Raw genomic sequence first — 20,810 nt, forward strand, 5'->3', positions numbered from 1 at the left:
GCCCGACCTGATGTCATTTCCCTCTTGCAAACACCCCGGCTGGGCTGCGTCTGAGATATGTCACGGGGAGGGGGAGGAGGAGGGGGAGCCAGTGAGTGCGTGCAGTGTCCCAGGACCCTGTTTACTTTGCATTCCCAGCCGAGGAAGCCCTGGTTTAAATAGGATCGGAGGAGCGGGCTGCCCACAGCAGATGAGGAAATGGTCGCTGTGGGGCTTTAAATCCCTGGTTTCCCATGCGCTGGTGCGGAGGATGAGCCTGCAGAATGCCTTTCCTCCTGGGTCTCAGACAGGTAACCGGCTTCGGTGCGGTGGGAGCTGCTCGCTCAGGTGGAGGATGACACTGATGGCTTTTATTTTTATTCCGCCCCCTCCCCCCCCCCCAAGGAAATGATTTCTGACTTTCCCCAAATGGAACCGTACAAAGAGCGCTTCCCCACCCATGGCGTTTGATCGGGGAGCGCAGTAGCGTGAGAGCCGCCTTTTATTAACGAGGAAGGAGCAAAACTGCAAGCTGGGGAAAGAAACTCTTCTTGTTGTTGTAGGCTTTGCGGCAGAATGGCTCTTTGTGTCATGCTCCTGTGCGGTTTTTGTTTGGTTGGGTTTTAGGGTACTTTCCACACTTCTTAATATGGAATTGTGTTTACATTGCTTAAATATATGGCAAACTTTGAACCATTTTCTTGTGCCGGCAGTATTTTGAGTGCTAAACTTTGGTTTAAGAAAAAAAAAGACACATTTTATATATATACACGTGTATATATATATAATCTCTGACAAAGGTCACCAAATGGAAAATGGCAACAGGCTGTGACCCCCAGCTTGGTGACTTTTTAATTGTTCTGGGAGAGTTCGAGCTTGAACAAGAAACTTGTGATAATTTAATAGCTGGTAATGTCCAGTGGAATGAGAAACAGTAGCAACTGCCCAGCTGCTCCCCGCTGGAGGAGGTGCCAACTATGTGTTCCTAGGCTTGGGGAGAGCAAACCCTTTTTTTGGTCTGGGAGGCACGTCTGTAGGGGAATCTAACTGTAAACTCTTCCCAGCACTGCTGGGATCTGTAATCCACAATAAATAGATATTGCATGATATCAGAGTGCTGCTTGCAGTTTCTAATTTAGAATTAAAAATCCAAGATTAGACCGTAGCGTGTTTTAAACTACCTACTTTCAGTTGTTCAGAAATGAAGGCAAAAGGACTTAAGCACACTGCTGAGTAAACAGTGCTGTCTCTTTTTCCTTATCAGTTCAGTTTTTGGTGAAATGCAGGTCCCCCCCCCGCCCCAGCTGAACTGAAAACAGTTTTACATAAGAAACTACCTCTAGCACAATGACCTTCTGTAATTGAGTGCGATAGCTATAATAACAGTTCACTTGCTAGCACTCAGGGCAAAGAGACTTCCCCTAAAAACCTCGGAACTGAACCAAGGGAAGTTTGGGGCACAAAGGCTGAATGGCTTTAGGTAACTCTCCACTTGCAGGGAGACATAGCTGGTTTAAATGTTGAGATTGCTTGAGTCTCACAGGTGTGTTTTTCTCTAAAGTTCCTATTTCTAAATTAATTTTTTGTTTTAGAGGCGAGACGTTTGTTTGGGACAATTGAGGTGCTGCATAAGGTGTAAAATCAGAAGTTAGGTGTAAAACCAGAAGTTAGGTGTAATTCAGCTTCATTTGCTCAAACTGTGAACATCTGGTTATCTCTGTGGGCTGGATGGTACTTTTTTCTCTGCTTGTAACTTTTCGGCATTGATACAGAGGCATTTACAGGAAGCAGAAAAAAGGTGTTGCCTCAAGAACACAAGAGCAAAGCACTTGACTATTTTTATCCCCTGATGAAGGATATAGTGGGAAAGAGCTGCTTGTGGAGCTGCTTGAACTTTTCTTAGTTTTAATTACTTTTGAGTTTTAATAATTTTTAGACTTAAAAAACCCGATCTAAACATTTGTGATTGTCTCCTGCATGCAGATAGTATTCAGAAATTTATTTTTCCACTTCTAAAAGAGCGGGGAAAAAAGGGTTGTTAGTGAACAGTGTTATTTAATTAAAAGTGTGCGAGGAATTCAGGAACATCTCGTCACTCTATTGTCTCTTGTGTTTGCACTGGGGCTGTAAACGCTTGGTTGTCTGGGATGTCCTTTGTTGTTGTTGTTCCCAGTCAACACAAGGGGTGCTGATCCTGGGCTGCTCCTCGCAGGCACAGGAAAGAGGTGCCGAGTGGGGTCCCCTCCCGTGACCTGTGTGACAAGGACAAAACAGTCGGGGTGAGACTTTGGGCTCCCCAGGACCCCTTGCACTGAACAACTGGTTCCCCTGGATATGCCTTCACTTCTTCTTTGGGACCCAGTGGCATTGTGGCATGGCAGATGGACTGCCGAACACATGGTAAAAATAGGGTGTTTGGTTTTGGGGTTGGGGTTTTTTTCTTGTTGCAGTGGGGATGATGTTTAAATGCCTAAAAAGCTAGGTCAGCTCTATCTGACATCAGTGCAATGTGGGTGTTTAAAGGTCCCGTCCCAGGAAACATGACTGTAGAGAGGAGCTCAGCTTTCAGTTTTAAGTGAGCATTTCCTCTTACGGTTGCAGGTGGAAGCTTGAACATGTTCATCTAGTTCTCTGCATAAATGTAATATGAAAAAAAAAAGGGTTAAAATGTTGGATTCCTAACCTTTTCAGTTTTAATTTTAACTGCTCGAAATTTTTGGTGTTGTCAACTGTTCGGTGGTTTAAAACAACAAAATGCAAGACAGCCTCCTCAAAGCTGTAATTTCCTAGAAGCATCTATCTTTAATGTGAAAGGGCTGGGACTACAGCTGGGAAGCTTCTAGCAAGGCGAAGGAAGTAAACACTTTCAGGTGGTGCTTAAAATGCAAATGTGCAGTTCTTGGAGTCTGAAAGTGAAACTTGCGATAAACAAAAATGAAACCAGCTCTCATTGAAATACATCAAAGTGTCCGTGATCTGTAAAAGGACAGTATTCCTTTAAAGATTGTTGGAGTATTTCTCCAAGATAAATGGCTGCAACAAACCAATTTGTTCCTCAGATAAAGGTTAATAAAACCTTGGAGGTTCTGCATCCACTGGGGGTGAAGATGGGTCTGCTGTGGCTGATTAATCGTGGTGATTTAAATATAATTCTCCTGATGTTGGCATTAGCGAAGCAATAAATGTTGTGGATTAGAATTCTCATTTTGGAGATCTTTATTGTGCCTGGGACAGCTCAGAGGCATCATTCCTCCCCCACTTATTATGCTTTAAGTATTTGGATGTTTGCACTTAACACGTATTTTTTTTTCCACATTCAGCAAAACAAAATTTGTGGTGGGTGTCTTATGAAGAAATGTCCAGACCTGATTTATTTCCTGGCCTCAGTTGCCTGTCATAAGGCAGGCTTACAGGAATTTATCCCCTGTTGTCCTGGCAGGGGCTGGCAACTGAGGTTCCGGTAATTCCCAGCAATCAAAGCCAGGTTTCATCTTTACCAATCTTACGTGCTTTTGTTAAATTGAACCCACCAAAGGCATGGCACTTGCTTAGATGGTGGATTTCTGCTTTTATGTTCCAAAGGACTAACAAGTGTAGTATTTATGAAGATGGGAGATAACTGGAGGCTTTGGTGCACGCTCAGCCGGGTGGGCGTCAGTTCTGAGCTGCCTTGGTGATCCAGGGTTCCCTTGCGGTTCTGCCTGTCTTTGCTGTGATCCCACCTACTGGCTTTCTCTGAAAGGATCTAGTGATTTTTTTTATTTAAGATGAATTTTGATTAGGAACTGGGGGGCAGCTGACAAACCAGGAATTGTAGTAAACCCGATGGCAAGATTTGGCATTCCAGCCTAGTATTTTCAGCAGCAATTTTAACTTAACTACCACTTGAGTCTCTTATGACAGAGATGCTCATTTTCTTTGGGAGCTTTGTGTTTGCATTCTCATGAGCTATCGCTGATGGGCTTGGCTAACCAACACTAGTGATGGTCTGATATGTGAGTTAGAGTAAAAGCCAAGTGATAACTCATAAATAGTGGGTATCAAATACAGTTTTTCCTGTTGGTTAATTCTAACATATTTAAGATACTGACTATCACTTCCATTCTATTACTCTGGGCGCTTAAAGAATATATATGGTTCAAATACTGCTTGTGAGTTACTCAAAATACATATTTTTGATACATTTTTCTGAAGATTGTGTCACTCACTTAAATCCGTCCTGCTTTGTTGTTACGGGTGCGGCTGGATACTGAAAGCAAGGGACTGCTGCCTGCGAGTAATGAGATTAGTGAAATAACTGGGTCAGGATTATTTTTTTATTATTATTAAATAGATGCTTATTACCAAAGTCCCCTATGAGAACCGTGAAACCAGAAGGTCTGGGGGGTCACAGGTTGAGCCCGAGTCCTGTTAAAACCAGTAGCATCTTGCCCTCCAGCAGATGCCAGTTTGGCAGTCTCCCTTCAGCCTGCTGCTGGGCTTTTTACTGTGCCCCGCTGTTTGTAAGCCTGTTACTCAGTTCCTTACTCACCCCAGTCATTCCATTATTAATCCCCATCTCTTCCAGTTCAAATAGTAGCAAATTACTAAGTGCCTTGACAAATGCTATACCAAAGTTTGGAGAGAACAGGAAATTAGAGTAGGTCTAAAAAACTGGCTATCCTAGCAGACAGGAATGGCATATAACCTGCTGTCAGTAAATGCAAGTCACATTTCAAAGTGTTTTCCAGGGTGTCTGTGTATTACCAAGGTCAGGATGAATAGATACTCTGGCAGGTTGAATGACACATAGAGGCTATATAAATGCAAGGTGCTCATATTTAGGGTAACGGAGGCTGGATTTCTGTGGAAAGAGGAGACAGAGCAAAAAGTTAAAATGGTTATTAGATCTCCGTGATATCAGCCACTGCTGGTTTTGGTTACCTGGTTAATGCCAGCTGAGGAGTCATCTTTTGTAGGTGGTTCGCTGCCAACTATGCACTTTTGAGCGTGGGCTGTGGTGTTTGTTGCTGCAGTTGCACGTATTAATTTTCAGCTTGGAAAATAGCCACACCGGTTTGGAATTTGCTCATCTTCATCTTTCTCCTTTTCAACACAGCAACAATGTTCCCAGGTTAACTGCTGACTTTTGAGAGTAGAAAAATGTGAAGTGCCTTGATCCTTTTATCGTAATGATACTCCACTGTCAGTCAGTTCTCATTTCCCTCCGGTTTCCTACACTGGCTCCAGACGCAATAAATCTTAACAGATTTATAGGTATTAAACCCAACCATTTAATACTGAAAATCACTGCAAAAGTAGGATAAGGAGGTCTGATTGCATCCTTTTTTGCAGTGAAGGGCAGTTCAGGCAACATACAGACCTCCGTGAATGCCTCCTGTCTAGACCATGCCCCAGATTTTGACCTTTAATTTGTCACATAGACCTCCAGTAAAGGTCCAATACTAAACTGGAAGGTAGAGAAAATAATTGGCTTTTTTCCCTGGCACTGACGTTAATGTTTGCCATAGCTTCAGATGTGACAACATATGGCACTGCCTTGAGTTCTCTTATACCTACCACTGCTGGATATTTTAAGGATTATTTGTAAAAGCACTTGACAGCGAAAATGTGCTACTGGCCAAGTTGCCAGCATGGCTGTGGGTTTATCACAAATGCCAAATATCAACAAGAAAATGAGTTTTAAAAAAAATACTATTTTTATTCAAAATTGCTTTATAAAGTTTATGACAAGTGAAAACTAATCCAGAACGCCACATCTGAAATAGAGAGACTCTCCAAACGCACAAAGATGAGGTCTTCCCAACTCAACCAGTTTCATGAGAAAGAGCCTGCACCAGATGTAACAAATGGTCTCCGTTGGACTGGATGGGGAGAGAACACAGATTCCAGGACTGCAGAGCCTTCTCCTGAAACAGCTCCTGGCTTTGGAGTGTGTGTCAGGGATCCAGTGATTGCAGTTTCTCAGATCTGCATCAGCTCTTAGGATGATGCCAATGAGGCAGTGATGCACATGCAGCCTAGAGTACGTGCTGCTTTACAGGACAAAGCCAATACCTTGAAATTAGCTGGAAATCTCCTAGGCTTTGCAGGTGGGAGATAAGGGATAGCATGTTCAGGCTTCTTAGTTGCAAAACAGGAATGTTCTGCTCTAATGGAGTTGAACACTCTTTGAGAGCAGACCCATGTAGATGCTGCTTAGTAATCCTGGTCTGGAGGCGTCTACAGTTAGCTGAACAAAGGCTGGTAGGGAGGGATGTGCTTGTCTGGACAACAAGAAAGCAAGACTGTCCTTCAGCAGGGAAGCCTGTGCTGGAATGTGGTAGCCACTGGCTATTGGGGAAGAAAGTGCTTTCAGAAAGAAACCTTCCCCTTCCCCTGTTTTCATAAGACTACCTAAAAAAACCCCAAACCCCACTGTAATAGTTCGATAAAAACTCCACGCTGCTAAGAGTGATTAAAAAATTACCATTAGAAGTGCTACTTGCAATGGAAACTAGAAACAAAGGCAGGCCAATGAAATGTTGAGTGCTTCAACTTTGCTTCTATGAGATTCCCCCCCCCCCCTATACTTTTCTTACCTATAAAACTACTCTTTCAGTCCTGTGCCTTGTCCACGCCTGTTGGTGTGGAAGAAGAAATAGTGTGGTTTCATAGCACAAGCACTTGTGATATTGTTCCCAGAAGACATTTAGCCTATAGATAACTATATTGCTGATGTGTCTTAAGTAGTTACGGTTTGGCAGCATATGACACAAAGAATGAATGGGAGAAGGAAGTAGAAATAATACAACACTGATGGTATGAAAAGTGCAGGCTGGGATTTAATTAGAAATTGAAGCCTGAATGAAGTGCTTGGCGGTAGGCAGAAGTTTCCTAACGAAAAATGTCACAGTCTCTGTCATGGCCTGTACTGATGGCAGTGCATAACCTCTTCCTTGGCTTGCAAAACAGTGCAAGAAACTGTACAGTGGCTCAGCTTTTCACAGTCTTGACTTAAGTGGGGAGAGGGAAGGAGACTGAAACACTCGATCCAAAGGAGCCACCTGTAACGTGTCCCAAAATAATGCTCTCCTTGTACTGGAATCTTTGCCTAGTAGACTTTTTCCGCAGATTTGTTGCCTTTACGTTTTATCACTTTCTCTGTGCCAGGTTGAGTAACCCAGCATTGGAGGTAGCCGTGCTCTGAGCAGGGGTCAGGCCATGTGACCTGCTGGGAACCCTACCAAACTAAATTATTCCTTGATTCTGTGAAACTGTTTGGAAACAAGGGTGACAGTTCTGGGTCTGATATGTGGCACCAAGTCTGATGGCTCCATGTTCCCAGAAACCCATTGGTGGCTGGCCTGGCAGAGGGCTGCGGAAAGGTTCCAAGAGGAGCTGCTTGGACTTTGAGGAGCATGGCTAGTGGCTGGCACTGCAAGGACTTTAAAACCCTGGACTTTCTGAACTGCTGGAGCTGAAAGCCAACTGCGAGATTATTCAAAGGTACAAGTGCTTATGCGTTAGCAAAGAAGATGGTTTCTCTTGGTCAGTATGTAAAGAAGCTCTGGAAAGTAAGATTTGAACTCTACTTTAGATGGGAAAGCAGGATGTTGCTTGAGACTTGATCTCCAAAAGCAGGCAGGAGCAACGTGCAGAATGCCAACCTAGCTGCTGAGGATCTTCTATTCAACATGTGCACCCATCCCTTCAACATGTGCACCCATCCCTGCATAGACCTGTTTGCCAGCTGGGCTAACAAGAAGCAACCCTGCATGTAAGCATGTGGCATTGTTGAAACATCATTTCCAATATAATAAGGTTGGCAAGAGGGAGTCAAGAAGTTCAAATAAAAGGATAATGTGATGAAAGTATCTAAAAACAGGACTGCTGCAAGTTCTTAAGTGGGAAAAATATAGTGATGTTGAAGCTGTTATAGGTTGCTGCTGCCAAAAGACATGGGTGTGTTCCTTACTGCTACTCTTTGAAACAGACAACACTGAATGGAACAAATTTTGAGGGAGTAAGCACAGGTAGTCAAGGACAGATCAGTGTTGTGATGCAGAGGGGTTCCTGAAATGGCACTGTGGGACTCTGTTCTTTCACTAGCTCCACGTGATTCATTTGCCAGTTCAACAGGTCACATTGATCTTCATGTGTCACAACTGCAGACCTCAGCCGGTCGCTTTCTGGCTTGTGCATCATCAACAAGATTGCAATTTTGCAATGAGATCTTAATTTCTCAATTCTGTTGATATGAGAGCCAAAATCTATGCTGTTCATCAGTTATATTAACTCTGCAAGGCCCACAAAAATGAGGAAAAGTGTAAATAAACTAATAAGAACAGATAAAATAATAGATGTGTCCTGTTTCTAGTTCTTTTGCTGATTAAAATTGCAATTTTTGGAATGAATAGCATTTTCTGCTTCAGGCATGCTGTGCTAGCTCAACAGTGTCTCTTAAAAGTTGCTACCAGCCACTGCAATTAGAGATGGAAACACCTCCTTACCCTATAGGAGAATATTGTGTCTACTATTGGCATGCAGCATCTCAAGGCAACAATATAAAATGTTGCTTTAGCTACCTGTAGTAAAGCACTTGGACTGGTCTGTTCAGCAACATGTTCTTCTCTTCCTGCAAAAAGGAGGCAGGTACCCCTCCAGCTTGTCGCCTCAGTGGATGAGTTTTAAGGAGATGGCCCATTGGTGCTTTTTAGAGCCTTTTGTGGAAATCATAATACCTGTGGAAGGAGGGGAAGCAGTACATCATGTGTTGAGTTGTGTTTGCTGAACTGTGCTCTCACACGATAAAAAACCCTTTCAAAAGTTGGTGTGACTTCTTAGGAGAAAAATGCAGCATGGAATCTTTTGTGTTGAACCTTAGGTGGCAGGAGGTTTGTTTTGCTTTTAGAAGTTATATTGCTGCTGTAATATATGTGCTCACGTGAGGGACCCACAGGCCCAGTGTTGGAGAGGTGCGGCTCCAACCAGGGTACTGCATAGTGCGGGAGTGCTGGTGTTCCTCCAGATCCCCAAATAGACTGAGTCTCCTTAAGAACTTAGTGCCGGACTCTTCTGCATCGAAACTGCTGCTTTACATCACTTGTTCAGTGAGGCAGTCCATCAATTGAAATGGACTTTGTATTTTGCACATATGGTGACTCCATGGAGGCTTGTGAGAACTGTGGCTGTGGTGCACTCACATAAAATAGAGGAAGAGTGCAGTTCTGCAAGTGTTGGGATCCACCAATGTACATTCCTGCAGCCTGCTGGTTGGGTTTGCTGCTCTTTTTAGCTGGTTGGGTTTTGTTGGGCTTTTTTGTTTGGGTTTTTTGTTTGTTTCTTTGTTTGAAAGGCAGTACTTATAAAATGAATTCTTTCAACACATCTTTCAGTATAAACCTCCCCACATTTTCTTTGCTTTATAATAGATTTTAAGTGAAAGAAAGTGAAAATTTTAGACTTTGTTACAGGTTGGTTTGCAATACCAATGTTTTTTATTACAATCTGTTTCTTAAGAAACTGTGTAGTGTCTTCTAACATCCAGGCTACCCCAAAGCCTATTAGAGGATGTACAAACCACAACCTGTAAAATGCTTCTGGTTTCCTGTGTTTTGTACTTTTTCCCACCCATGTTTTCAAACTAGCAGGAAAACATGGATTTTTGTGAAGCAGTGCACCATGTAGGGGACTGAGACCTCACACTGTAGTCCTTTTCCATCTGAAGTGTCCTGAGGACCTGCTGGGTGATACAGGACAGCTGATTTGGCTCTGCTCCTGGACTACTTAGCTATTCCAGGAAGTTTTACAGGAATGCTGATCTTATATAAAGCACATGGCTAATTATGAAGGAATCATTTTAGATTGGAATCTCACAGGAACATGGTGTAATTATCATTTAGATCTAAATGAATCCAAGCGGTCTTTTCTCAAATTATAATGTTCTGTTTATGAATGCATTTCCTCCACTTGGCATTCAGCCGCAGTAATGCAGCTATATTGTGTAAAATGTGGAACAAATGACATCTCTTCTTTAAGAGAATGCCTGGCTCCCAAACCATGGTAACTTTTAATGGAAAAGGAAAGGCATGATGAGAAAGCAGTACTGACTAGATGCTAAAGCAATGTAACTCATGAGTTTGGAGATACGGGGTTTTCTTTGGAACAGTCCTTTGTGTTTTTTGGTGATCCTTAGCTGTATTTTAACCTCTTTCTGTATTTTAGAGTTTCCCAAGACCATAACTTGTGACTTTTCAAATGCTTGCAGATCATTGAGTAAAAAGATTACATTTACAGAAGATACTGACAAAGCATCTTAAAAGTGTGTCTGTTTAATTTTAGGACAAGGAAACCTGCATGGGTGTCAACAATCAAAGTTACATATGTGAAACGGGCCACTGTTGTGGACAATCCCAGTGTTGCAACTACTACTATGAACTCTGGTGTAAGTCCTTCCATTTTGTATGGCTTCCCTTCCTAATCTGCATGGCTCTCATACCATACTACAGGTCTGGCTTGTGTCCCGGGGTTTTGTATTCAACCCTTGTTATGCATTGCCATTGCATTTCACTGCAACACAAACCAGAGCTGACCTGATAAGGCAAGGGAAATAGGGTTGTTACAATGGGCATTGCCTGCTTTTTGATAAACAATGAGTTGTTTTGCCATGTTCGTGACTGGAGATTTGTTGTTTGGTCTTCTCACTGATTTGGGCAATACTGAGGGTACTCAAAATAACATTGTATGCGAGTGAGGAAACCACGCTTGAGGGATAAATGCCGATACGCACAACGCTAGAGTTTGACACTCAAACAGAGAATTAATTCAGTATCTTCCATCTTATTGTTTTAGTTCTTTGCAAGAATGACAGTTTAAATCTGATTTATCTTTTTAAGGCTGTACTTTCAAGGAGGGAGCCAGGACATTTATTCTCTTCAGGACGCATTGTGTTTGGAGCACAGCTCCCTGGGTGGAGAGGGTCTTGGGCAAATCTTGTGGGCTGACAGTGGCTGAATACTGCGGGCTGTGAGGAATGTACATTGCCCATTGCAGCCCCTCTTATCTCCTCTTTCCCAAAATACGGGCTTTAAAACTACCCACGTTTCTAGTGAGTGGTTGAGTGACTGTACCTGCTAAGTTCCTTTAGATGGCAGCAGGCAGGTCAAAGCAGGTCAGCAAAACTCTGGTAAAGCTATATGGAAAAATGGGAAGTTGAAAGGATAGGAAACTAAGAAATGCTGAATTTTAAAGGCAAACTTTTAGAGTTGTGCTGGCCTGATAGTGTCTTCCTTTCATGAGGAGGAGCACAAAGGGTTGAACATTGATGTTGACATGCTGTTGTATTGCCAGGAGCCCAGGCTGAGAAGGCATCTGTCTGTGCTCCCAGAATTTGGAAATGTGGAACTCTGAACATTGTACCCCCACGTTAGAGACTGCAGACAGTTTCTTACCACACCCAGTGGTATCTTGTAGCTTTTATGCAACTGTGCTATCTACTTAATTCCTTTGCTGTGCCCACAGTTTCACTTTCTCAAAGTAGTGTGTGTGTGGAAATGTGTTACACATATGAAGACTGTCACTTAACCTGGATCCAAGGACAGGAATAGCTGACACTTCATCCTTTAGTCTAGAAACATTCTTTTACTTTTCAGATTAAGGGAAGCATGGAGGACATGGTTGTAAACTAAACAGGACTCTTAATAGACTGCTTCAAGACACACTGTGCATCAGACTGCAGTGGCTGGCTGTGTCAATACTAATGGCAGGATTTTAATGTATTGCAGACCTTTTATAGCAGCTTTATTTTCAGAGGTCTCCAAACAGTTCAAGAAATAATTCAGGACCAGGGGGCAGCTCCAGGGACCCTAACAGGCTGAGAAACAGGCATGAATACATGGCTGCCTTGGTCTGCATGGTTCAGATTGTAGTAGTTGGTAGCACAGGCAGGACAGACGGCTGGAATTTGCTCAGACTCTCTGGGGATGCATGGGCAAAGCAGAGTGGGGAAGGTCAGACCCAGTTTTGGATTTGTGTGGGTGGAAATGTAGAGGAAGATGCAGGTATGCAAGGGCTTACAGACTCTGTGGCAAGCAGGATCTAAATTGGGCAACAGCATGGAGTACAGCTGCACACCGGAGCTTGTTGCACATTTGCCATGTTTCTCCCATAGACGTCTTGAAAGAGAGGCTTAATTGAATTCCATACAAACAATACAGTCCGAACAACAGCCCCCTGCCATTTTAATGGAATGGTTTTACTTTAACTATCCTTGCGCTCTCAGAATGGCACAGACTTTTATACTTGGCAGTGCCTGGCTGCATCATAAAAGTTCTTGGAAGATAAAACCAGATTGTGTTAGAAGGAAGCAGAGTATTTTAGGCTTCTTTCTAGGGCAAGCACACAGGTCATGCTGAAATCATGGAATAAACATATTAGTGGCACGCACTGCTGTATGGTTCCTTGGGATGAATGGGTTTCTGCATTGAGATTCACATTCCTTCTGCGTTGCAGAGAGCATCATATGCCACACTGAGATGAGGCGAATAATGCAAACATGAGACCTATTCTTCAAGGCTTTCTGCAAATTCAGGCAAACATCCAACATTGATTTAAAATTGGTTAATGTTTTCAAAGCTTGCTTTGCCATTATGAGTGTTAGAAAAAAGTTTCTGGGATGGGTGGGGGAGGAGGCACAAGGGGAGCATGTCCTTTAAATAAAAACTCATGTTCCAGAACTTGCAACCACAGCTGCAGAACTTATCTGCTGCTCCAGGAATTGTTGAGTATCTTTGGTAGATAGGTGTGGTGAGGCACTCTTCAAGGTGAATAGCAGTTATAGCATGTGTAAATAGTCTTAATATGAGCAGTGAATTAGCGTGGAGAGCAACAGCTTTACATGCTTGGGAATAGATTAGCTTTTTAAAAGTTAATAATAACTTTCAGTTAATGAACTTAGCAGCACCTTTTAAGTATGGCTTCATGGTTGTTCTGTGTTTTGATTTTAACCAGCGTATGCATGTACTGAAGTAGCTTTTGAGAACTTTCTGCTCCTCTTGACCTTCTCAGACCACTGGTGCTTTTGTGTGCCTCAAAACAGACATTCTTGCTAGTCCTGTTGAATTAAATCCTGAATTTATTTACCACCACAGCTTTGTGGGGAGAAGCAGAGGAAGGTGGCATTTGAAATGTAAAAGAAAACTAGGCTGTCTTTGCTGGACATGCCTTCTGAAATGTGATCCTGTCTTATGGCCACTTGGATTTTTTCCTGTAAAAAGGATCTTTTTCCCTATTTAAGAATTTGAGGGAAGTTTGTCTTTGAAAATGGCTGATCTCAACATTTCTAGACAGCAAGTAAAGTTGCAGTAATTATAAACCAGTCCTTGAGGGTAGTGGAATAGGATGCAAAATCAAGGTATTATATTGTTAAGGGGTGGAGTGGAGGAATGGAGAACATGATATGCCAAGCAGGTGGACAGCCTATGTTTAAAATTAGATAACAGCCCAGTTCAGATTCCCCACCCATCTCTTATTAAAAAAAAAAAAAAAAAAAAAAGTGCCATGTTGCCAAATAATAAAACTATATCCAGATTTTTATATATAGGTCTAATAGTTACATAAAGGTCTAATTAGTTCTTAGCTCAAGCTTGGTAGCTAGTAACATGGGGGAAAAAAAGTGCAGTATGTCTTTTAATTTTCTTGGAATAGAATCATAAAAAGTAAAAGGGAAGAAGGGGCTTTACTGTTGCATTTCCTCACATAGGGAAAGGTGTTTATTTGGATGGTGGTTGAGCTGGCTCAACATTTTAGCCTAACAATTTCTTTGAGCTCCCCAGAGATCTCATGCTCCCCAAGGGGGAGATTGTGGTCTTGGGAGAATGGCAGCAGCTGCTAGATTTTGCTTGCTAACAGTTTTTATTCAAGTCTGTTATGATGTGATTGTGATTTGCTGGAGTTTTCCAGTGTTCGCCTTTGTCCAGGCCTGACAGGTGTCTTATTGCTTAAATGTTCCCAAAAAACACTTCAAAATACAGGACAGAAGGTAATTGCAGAGTGCAGTTCCCACATTTTGCAGGTTGAGAATTAAGGCTCAGACGTTCTGGATTTTCCCAAGTTTAAGTATAATGTGGACTGAAAACCAAATCCAGATCTTCTGACATCCATCCTTGTGACTCTCCTTACCTATTGAGGACCAGCATGAAATTAGACGATTCCAGAGGTTCTGAACACAGCAAGCAAAGCTGTAAAAAGTATTTTGCATGGTGTGTTTGGAAGCATAATACGCTGTGCTTCAGGAATCATGGAGCATGGAAACAGGCATCTGGTCACTATGTGCAGAAGATCTCAGTTGTAGGATATCAAAGTTAGAGGGCTTAGCTGGTCTTTGGTCATTTAGGTACTGTACAACAAACCAGCATTGGTGATGAGTGGGTATTCAGATGTTGGACATGCCTATTTTGCTTCATTTTGGCTGCTTTAGCAGTGATACTGAGCCCCTCTGTTTCTGAAAGGAAAAAAAAGAAAAGAAGATCTTGACTGTTTGGGCCCTAGTGGAAGGGTTGTACAGGAAAAAATGTTCTGTTTGCAGGCAGCACAGTTGATGTTTTTGCTGATATTGAACATTTTGCTCATCTCTGCACGCTTCCCCTTGGAATCTCTAGACAGCTCTTTTCCCCAAAAAGCATGCTGCCAGAAAATTTTGGCAAGAATCCGGTTAGTTGCTAAAACTAAAGCAACTGCTGTACCACACACGTTCCAGGTCAGCTTTATAATAGGAATTCATTTCCAAGACTTTACTGTAGTCTGCAGAACCCTCAGTCAAACACCCCATCAGTCCCGTGTTTTCTTCCTCACCCTGTGTTATCTTGTCCTTCAGTATAACTATGTCCTTTTTCAGAGAGTGGTTTGCCCTGTTCCTTGCCTTTCACCCAGCCTTCTGCATGATTGTACTTGCTTTCTCTTTCCTAGGTGTATCAAACTTCACCTTTGGCTGCTGTTGCTCCTCAGATGGTGCTTCAGCGATAACCCTCCCATGACAAAGCCTAGCTGAAACTATAGGGCAAACAAAACAGATGTCACAACCATGCAGAAACTCATGATAAATAGGGTCACCAAGGGAGTTATTTCCTTGTACTTTTTGTAGCCTAATACAGAGAGCAAAATCATCTTAAGCTTGTTTTGGTGTGGCTCAGTAAAATTCACAAATCGAAAAGAGAAGGCAAGCTGTCTTGCATAGTCTGACTGTGCAGATACGGACTTTTGCCCTGTGTGGCCTGCTTCCACCTGCTTTGTGTTAAACAGCAAGGAAAGGCAAGAGAGCTTGCTGGTGCTGTTTCATCCCCTGCCTTGTGTACCTCCAACCCAGCTCCTCACCAGATATCCAGATCTGTTGGTGCAGACTGTTCTCTAGATCTTGTTCCCAGATGTTCTGGACATGGTCTCAGCTGGACGTTCCCTTCTGATCTCTGTTAGACCACTGTTCAACATGCGTTTTACCAACATAGATGTCTTGGGAGGGGTAAGTCAGCTGGAATTGACTGGACTTAACAAACATGTCTTCTGGAGCGCAGGAGCAATTGCTCTCCAAAGGCTCCCTCCCCAGGAGAGAGGCATAAAAACAGTGTCTGCAGATTTACTGCCTCAAGTTGACTCTCATTGCAAGATAAGCAAAGTATTTTTCTGAAATCTGTCTTTTTCCATCTTACCTCATGGCAGTGGGTGTACCATGTATACTGGACACTATTCTGAAAACTAGAAACCAGCTGCAGTTAACGTCTACCTCCTTTTGTCCGAGTTACCAGTCTGGGAGCAAGCAAGCAGGAGTTGGAGCAGTTGTCTTCAGCTTTTTTTCTTTTGCCATTGTACTCTACAAATATTCGGTAACTTTTTCCTGCAATGTGGTCAGGCTGGGGCTGCAGTTCCATTGATTTTAAACTGACATAAAACTGTCACTGAAAGTCACAGTCTTTCTCTTGCTGCTGTTGTGTTTGGCAGATGAGTTTCAACCTGCTTTGGTTCCCTCAAACCACTTCAAACCACAGTTGCGCACAATTTTGTGCTGGCACAAGAAGTAGTGGAGGAGGCAGCAGGAGATATGGAAGAGATGGGCAGGAGAGGACCACGTCATTCAGCAGCTTCTTTTTTTCCTTCTTAAAATGTTCATAGGCCTATGGCCTGGATCCTTCATCTGGCATTCCGTTGACTCGTACAGGCTCGTGTCTGAAGTGGCAGGAGACGGTGCGGTCTCTGTGCCAAGGACACTATTAAACCCAAGTGCATCCACGTTGTGGTAACAATTAAATCTCTCTCCTATTTTTGATGATAGCATTGGCCCTGTGAAAGACAATTTTTTTCCAGCCATGGCTGACTGTGAGGCCCCCATTTGGGACATCACTTTTTAGTCAATGACGCTGTCCCACTTCTGCTCAGAACCAGCTCTCATGGAGCCAAAGCTATTACCCAGATGCTTGTCAGGCAGACACAAAAACACTTTGCAGTATGTTTTGGCTTGCTTTTAGGAGACTTCCTGCCAACAGAGCAATGGCATTTGCCCAAGTTTACCATGAACTTGAGGGCAGATTTCTCTGTTCCTACCCTTGGAACGCTCCAGAAAACATTTTCCATTTTGCACAGGGTAAAAGGAGCTTCCCTCAATGGGAACGCTGATGGCAACATCCCAGGCAGCAAATACAGTACAGCATCAGACTGAACATTGCTCCCAGCTTTTTTGTGAGGAGGGAATGCTCTGGTTTTTTTATTCTTATATTATTTTATTCTTAAGTTTGACCAAAACTATGGTCAATGTCCCAGAAAGGTTTTTCTTGAAGCTTTAAGCCTGGCATGTTCTTTCATAGCTGGTAGAAAACACCTCTAGTGCATGACCATGTGATGGGGCTCCCTTTCCCAAGGGTGCTGTAAACATAGCAGCCTTCTCTTTCTTGGGTATTTCCTCTGTTTGTGAGAGATGGCTTTCATGGGAGCTAATTCTGTTCCCAGGTTTTTCTGCAGCTTCTGTTCTGACTCCGAGCTTAGCATTCATGTAGAGCTTACAGCTCTGAGCCTGTCTGATGCTGGGTAAGAGGTTGATGGTACTTCTCTATTTTTATGAAAGGTTTTGATGCTCTGGCAGGGAAATCTCTTGGCAAAACTGAGCTCCTTGGCTGTGTCTGATTCACCCATTGGTTGCATCATTATCCACCCATTGGCATCACCAGTGAATTTGACAGAAAATATAGCAGTGTTTCTCAGGACTGAGCCTTTTTTTGGACTGGAGAGTGTTTCAACTTCTGACTCTTCCATAAACCAAGAGCGAGCCTGAAATTGCCTTAAAATCTGATGGTCCCCTGGTGCTTGTTTAGCTCCAGACTGGTGCATCACTTCTGTTGATACTGTCCATCAGCAGTTGTTTTTCCAAAGACCCTACTTGCTCTCTGCCTGTCATGTTGCCCTCAAGTTGCTGCAAGCTCTTGTTCCCAGCAGTCACTGCCAGGTTGGCAGTGCGAAACGCTCTCTCTCAAATCAGACATTTAATGGCAAACTTGGCTCAGGATGCCTAATGAATCCCAACCTTTTCTCCTTTTCCAGTGACTGCAGCAATAGCTGAGCACAATGCAGCTGAAAACCAGCTCATGTCCATTTGGGAAGGAGGCACATGCTGAAGAGCATGGGGAAGGCTTCTGGGGACAGCGAAGGCAACTAGAAGCCTAGTTTTACTTAGCTTTTAGAGGCCTTTTAATGCCAAACTTCTGTTGCCTTTGCACATCTCGCCCATTTTCAGCATGAGGCAGAGCCAGTACCTGCTTTTGTCATGAATGAGGTGTTAGCATGTACTGCTACTGTGCTCAGCCTCCACGTTTCCTGCTTGTGTAGTGTTGTCTTTGGGTGAATTTGAAATTCCCCTCCTTCCCCTCCTGCTAAACAAGCCGCTGGGTGCATGGGCCAGTGGTCTGCTCGGCTTACCTCCCTGCTGCTGGTTTGAAGCCAAGCATCGCCAGGTGTACAAATGCACAGCTCAGCCCTGGACGTGTTCACTGTTCGCTCCATACTTTTGGACATAATATTTACAATTGCACTTGGCCTTGTACACATAGCTTTATTCCAAATAAATGACCATACTATATATTTGCTAGGCTTTTACAGTTTTTCTGTTCTGCAGCCAAAATTGCAGCTGTGCCCAAATTTCTGGCTAGGGCATGTTGTAGAGCCTTTTATGGAGGCCCTGGGCTCCCAACACCATGCTGGGCTTGTAACCAGAGCTGCACCCCACCTCACTGCTGGCACCCCTGCTCAAGCAACAACCAAGGAGCCCCTCGTGTGCCTCAGCACCTGTGGGTGTCCCACCCTCTTGCTTCCTATGCGCTGGGGGGGGGGGGGGCTTTCAGCCCTGCAGTGCAGATGTGCTGTTGTGTGACAAGGTGGGGGCAAAGCCATTAAAGAGGATGCCAGAAGCCAGGCCAGCAAATGGCGGTGTGGGCACATGCTGCTGACCTCCTGTGATCATCCAGGCAAGTCCTTGGGTTCATGCTGAGTCAGGGGTTGAGTAATTCCTAGAAGCTCTAGGAAGTGTCAGTGGTTAATGAAACTAGGCAATAAGTGGTATTAGTGGGTTATTTTTCTGGAAATTCCCATGAAAAACAACAGATCTCATCCATTTGTGGTTGTGAGCGTGCATAGAACCCTTTGCACAAGAATGGAGGTGTTGTTCCTGGCACCGTGGCCAGATTGCAATCCAGTAAATTATGGTCTGTTTACTTAAAATGCCACCTGCGGTTTCAGTAGGATCCAACATTAATTTATTATCCTGAACTGTTGTATGTTGTTACTGCCTGTTGTTTACAGAGTTGCCGCACGTCTTCCCAGGAATGGCTGAGCTTACTTTGACCCCTACTCTGAGCTTGTGCATTGGTTTGTCTGCAAAGCACTTTGGGATTTCTTTGGAATGGGTAGAGAAGTTTTCTAAAGAAATACTTTTTTAATCTTCTGGATGCAGGCTTGGGTGGGAGCAGTTATTCCCTGCAGAAAAATTCGGCTGCTACAGCTGAGATTGCTTAACAGTGGCAGTTCTCCAGGACATCTTAACTAACTAAGTGCTGCTTTCTACCATTGCATCTAGAGTCCTTGGGAAAGGACATGATCAAATGTGTTAAAAAGCATCTGTTTTCATAACTGTAGCTAAAATCCCTGGATAGCTGGGTGTAATTTTCCATTGTTTTTGAACGCATGATCATGGACTGCTCTTTGAAAATAAGGAGTACTTAGAAGATGAACTGCAGGCCTGCTTCAGTGCATGGTGGCGTGCTGTGCTAATGACCTGGTTTTGATGAGTGTGTTCTTGCTTTCTCAGCAAGCAAGAGCCAAGGGACCTTCTCTTAGCAAGAAATAAAGTATATTGGTGGGAGTCTTCAAACTGCAAGACAGTGTGTATTGGGTTTGCATGCCAAGGTTTTAGTAGTGAGGGGGGCTACAGGGGTGGTTGCAAATGCCTGGCTTTGGAGGGAAGGGTGGACTAGACCAATCCTTTTAGCTTATATAAAAAGACTTTTTTAGAAGCAGGAGGGTGTTTGGAGGGTAGTGGACACTTTCTCAGCTCAGTTTGAAGGAAGTGCAGCAGGCATGTCGAGTGCTTCATCTTTTGCTTCTCTGGAGCGAAGATCATAGTCTTCTTTCTGCCCTTCATGGTACAGCTGAGCAGGCTGGCTAGACAAACAGCCTAGGAACCTTGATTTCCCAGCCAAGCAAAAAAAATGGAGCATGTAACACCTTCATTTGATAGCAGGTTTTGATAAGTTTGGGTATAAGGCAGAATCCAGTCCATTAGGGAAATTGCTTGTGCAAAGCAAGAGAGAGATTTCAGTTTGCTGTGCCAAAATACATGAAGAATTTGGGTTACGACACAGGGAGGTGAAAGTCCCTGCTCAAAATGCTCGGAGGCACGATACGGCATATCCAGTTCACCAACAAACAGCTCAGTGCAGGGCTCTGAGATGGGTGATATGGGTGGATTGCACTTTGTCCTGAGCCAGAGCAATACTCCTCTCATTCTTCAAATTCCTAAACTGTTCACCTTTCCCCACCCAGCTCTTAGCAGAGAAAACATCGCTAACTTGGCAGGGGATGCTGAAAACATCAAGGTATTGTAAAGGTGGGACTAGAGGTTTTTACTGGGGGGAGAAAAGCAGTTTGATCTCACAGGGCAGAATGGCCATGCTGAAAATGGGCTGTAGCACAAGGAGTCTTCTTTTTGTCTGTTTGGGAATAACGAAGAGTGGCAGAGGTCTTACCGAAAGAAAAACGGTGTTGTAATCTCTGCTGAGGAGTGGTTGCCAGGCCTACATGTTTCTAAAGCGGGAGCTATCCTGGTATCCTTAGCTGCAAAAACTGGGCTTAAAAAAGGTAGAGATTACAGACACCTCTGAGGCAGGTAGAGCTGTGGGCTGTAGTTGCAGGAGACAAAAGCCTAATCTGGAGTGAATGTTATAGCTCTTTGAAGTGTGTCTGGGAAACGTTTTTCTAGTGTATGCAAGCATGAAGGGGGATTTGTGGAAAGGGGGAGTTACTCCACATGTTGGAGGCAGTGGAGAAAATTCAGGAAGTGCTCTTTTAAAATTCCCTTTTAAGGAGCAGTGTACGTACAGTACAACAGTACACAGAAACCAGCTGTGACCACAAACGGAGCAGAAGTTAGGTTTCTTGAGGATTCAGAGTGGGGGGCTAGTTTAATTTAATTTTGAATAATTTAAGACATTGAATACAAAAATAAGTTTTAAAAATATTTTGAGACATTTATGTAAAAAGAGTATGTTTTTGTTAAACATAATGAAGGATTTGGGCTGGGAGTTAGAGCAGTGCAAACA

General features: G+C 43.4%; 1 protein-coding gene across 4 annotated transcripts in view; it reads left to right on the forward strand.

Moving 5' to 3' along the window:
• WBP1L (WW domain binding protein 1 like) overlaps positions 1–20,810 on the forward strand; it is a 60,370-nt gene that overhangs the window by 35,084 nt on the left and 4,476 nt on the right. Inside the window, exons 1-3 of one of the 4 annotated variants that reach the window (XM_052798540.1) lie at positions 20–290; positions 2,192–2,379; positions 10,303–10,405. In XM_052798540.1, the coding sequence (XP_052654500.1) occupies positions 2,314–2,379; positions 10,303–10,405 (169 nt within the window). In that variant the 5' untranslated portion in view covers positions 20–290; positions 2,192–2,313. Of the gene's footprint in view, positions 1–19; positions 291–2,191; positions 2,380–6,734; positions 7,739–10,302; positions 10,406–20,810 lie in introns of those variants that run through there. The other 3 variants (XM_052798542.1, XM_052798543.1, XM_052798539.1) reach the window with 3 other exon arrangements.

The sequence above is a fragment of the Harpia harpyja genome, chromosome 10 (genome assembly GCF_026419915.1).
Source record: "Harpia harpyja isolate bHarHar1 chromosome 10, bHarHar1 primary haplotype, whole genome shotgun sequence".
Lineage (NCBI taxonomy): Eukaryota > Metazoa > Chordata > Aves > Accipitriformes > Accipitridae > Harpia > Harpia harpyja.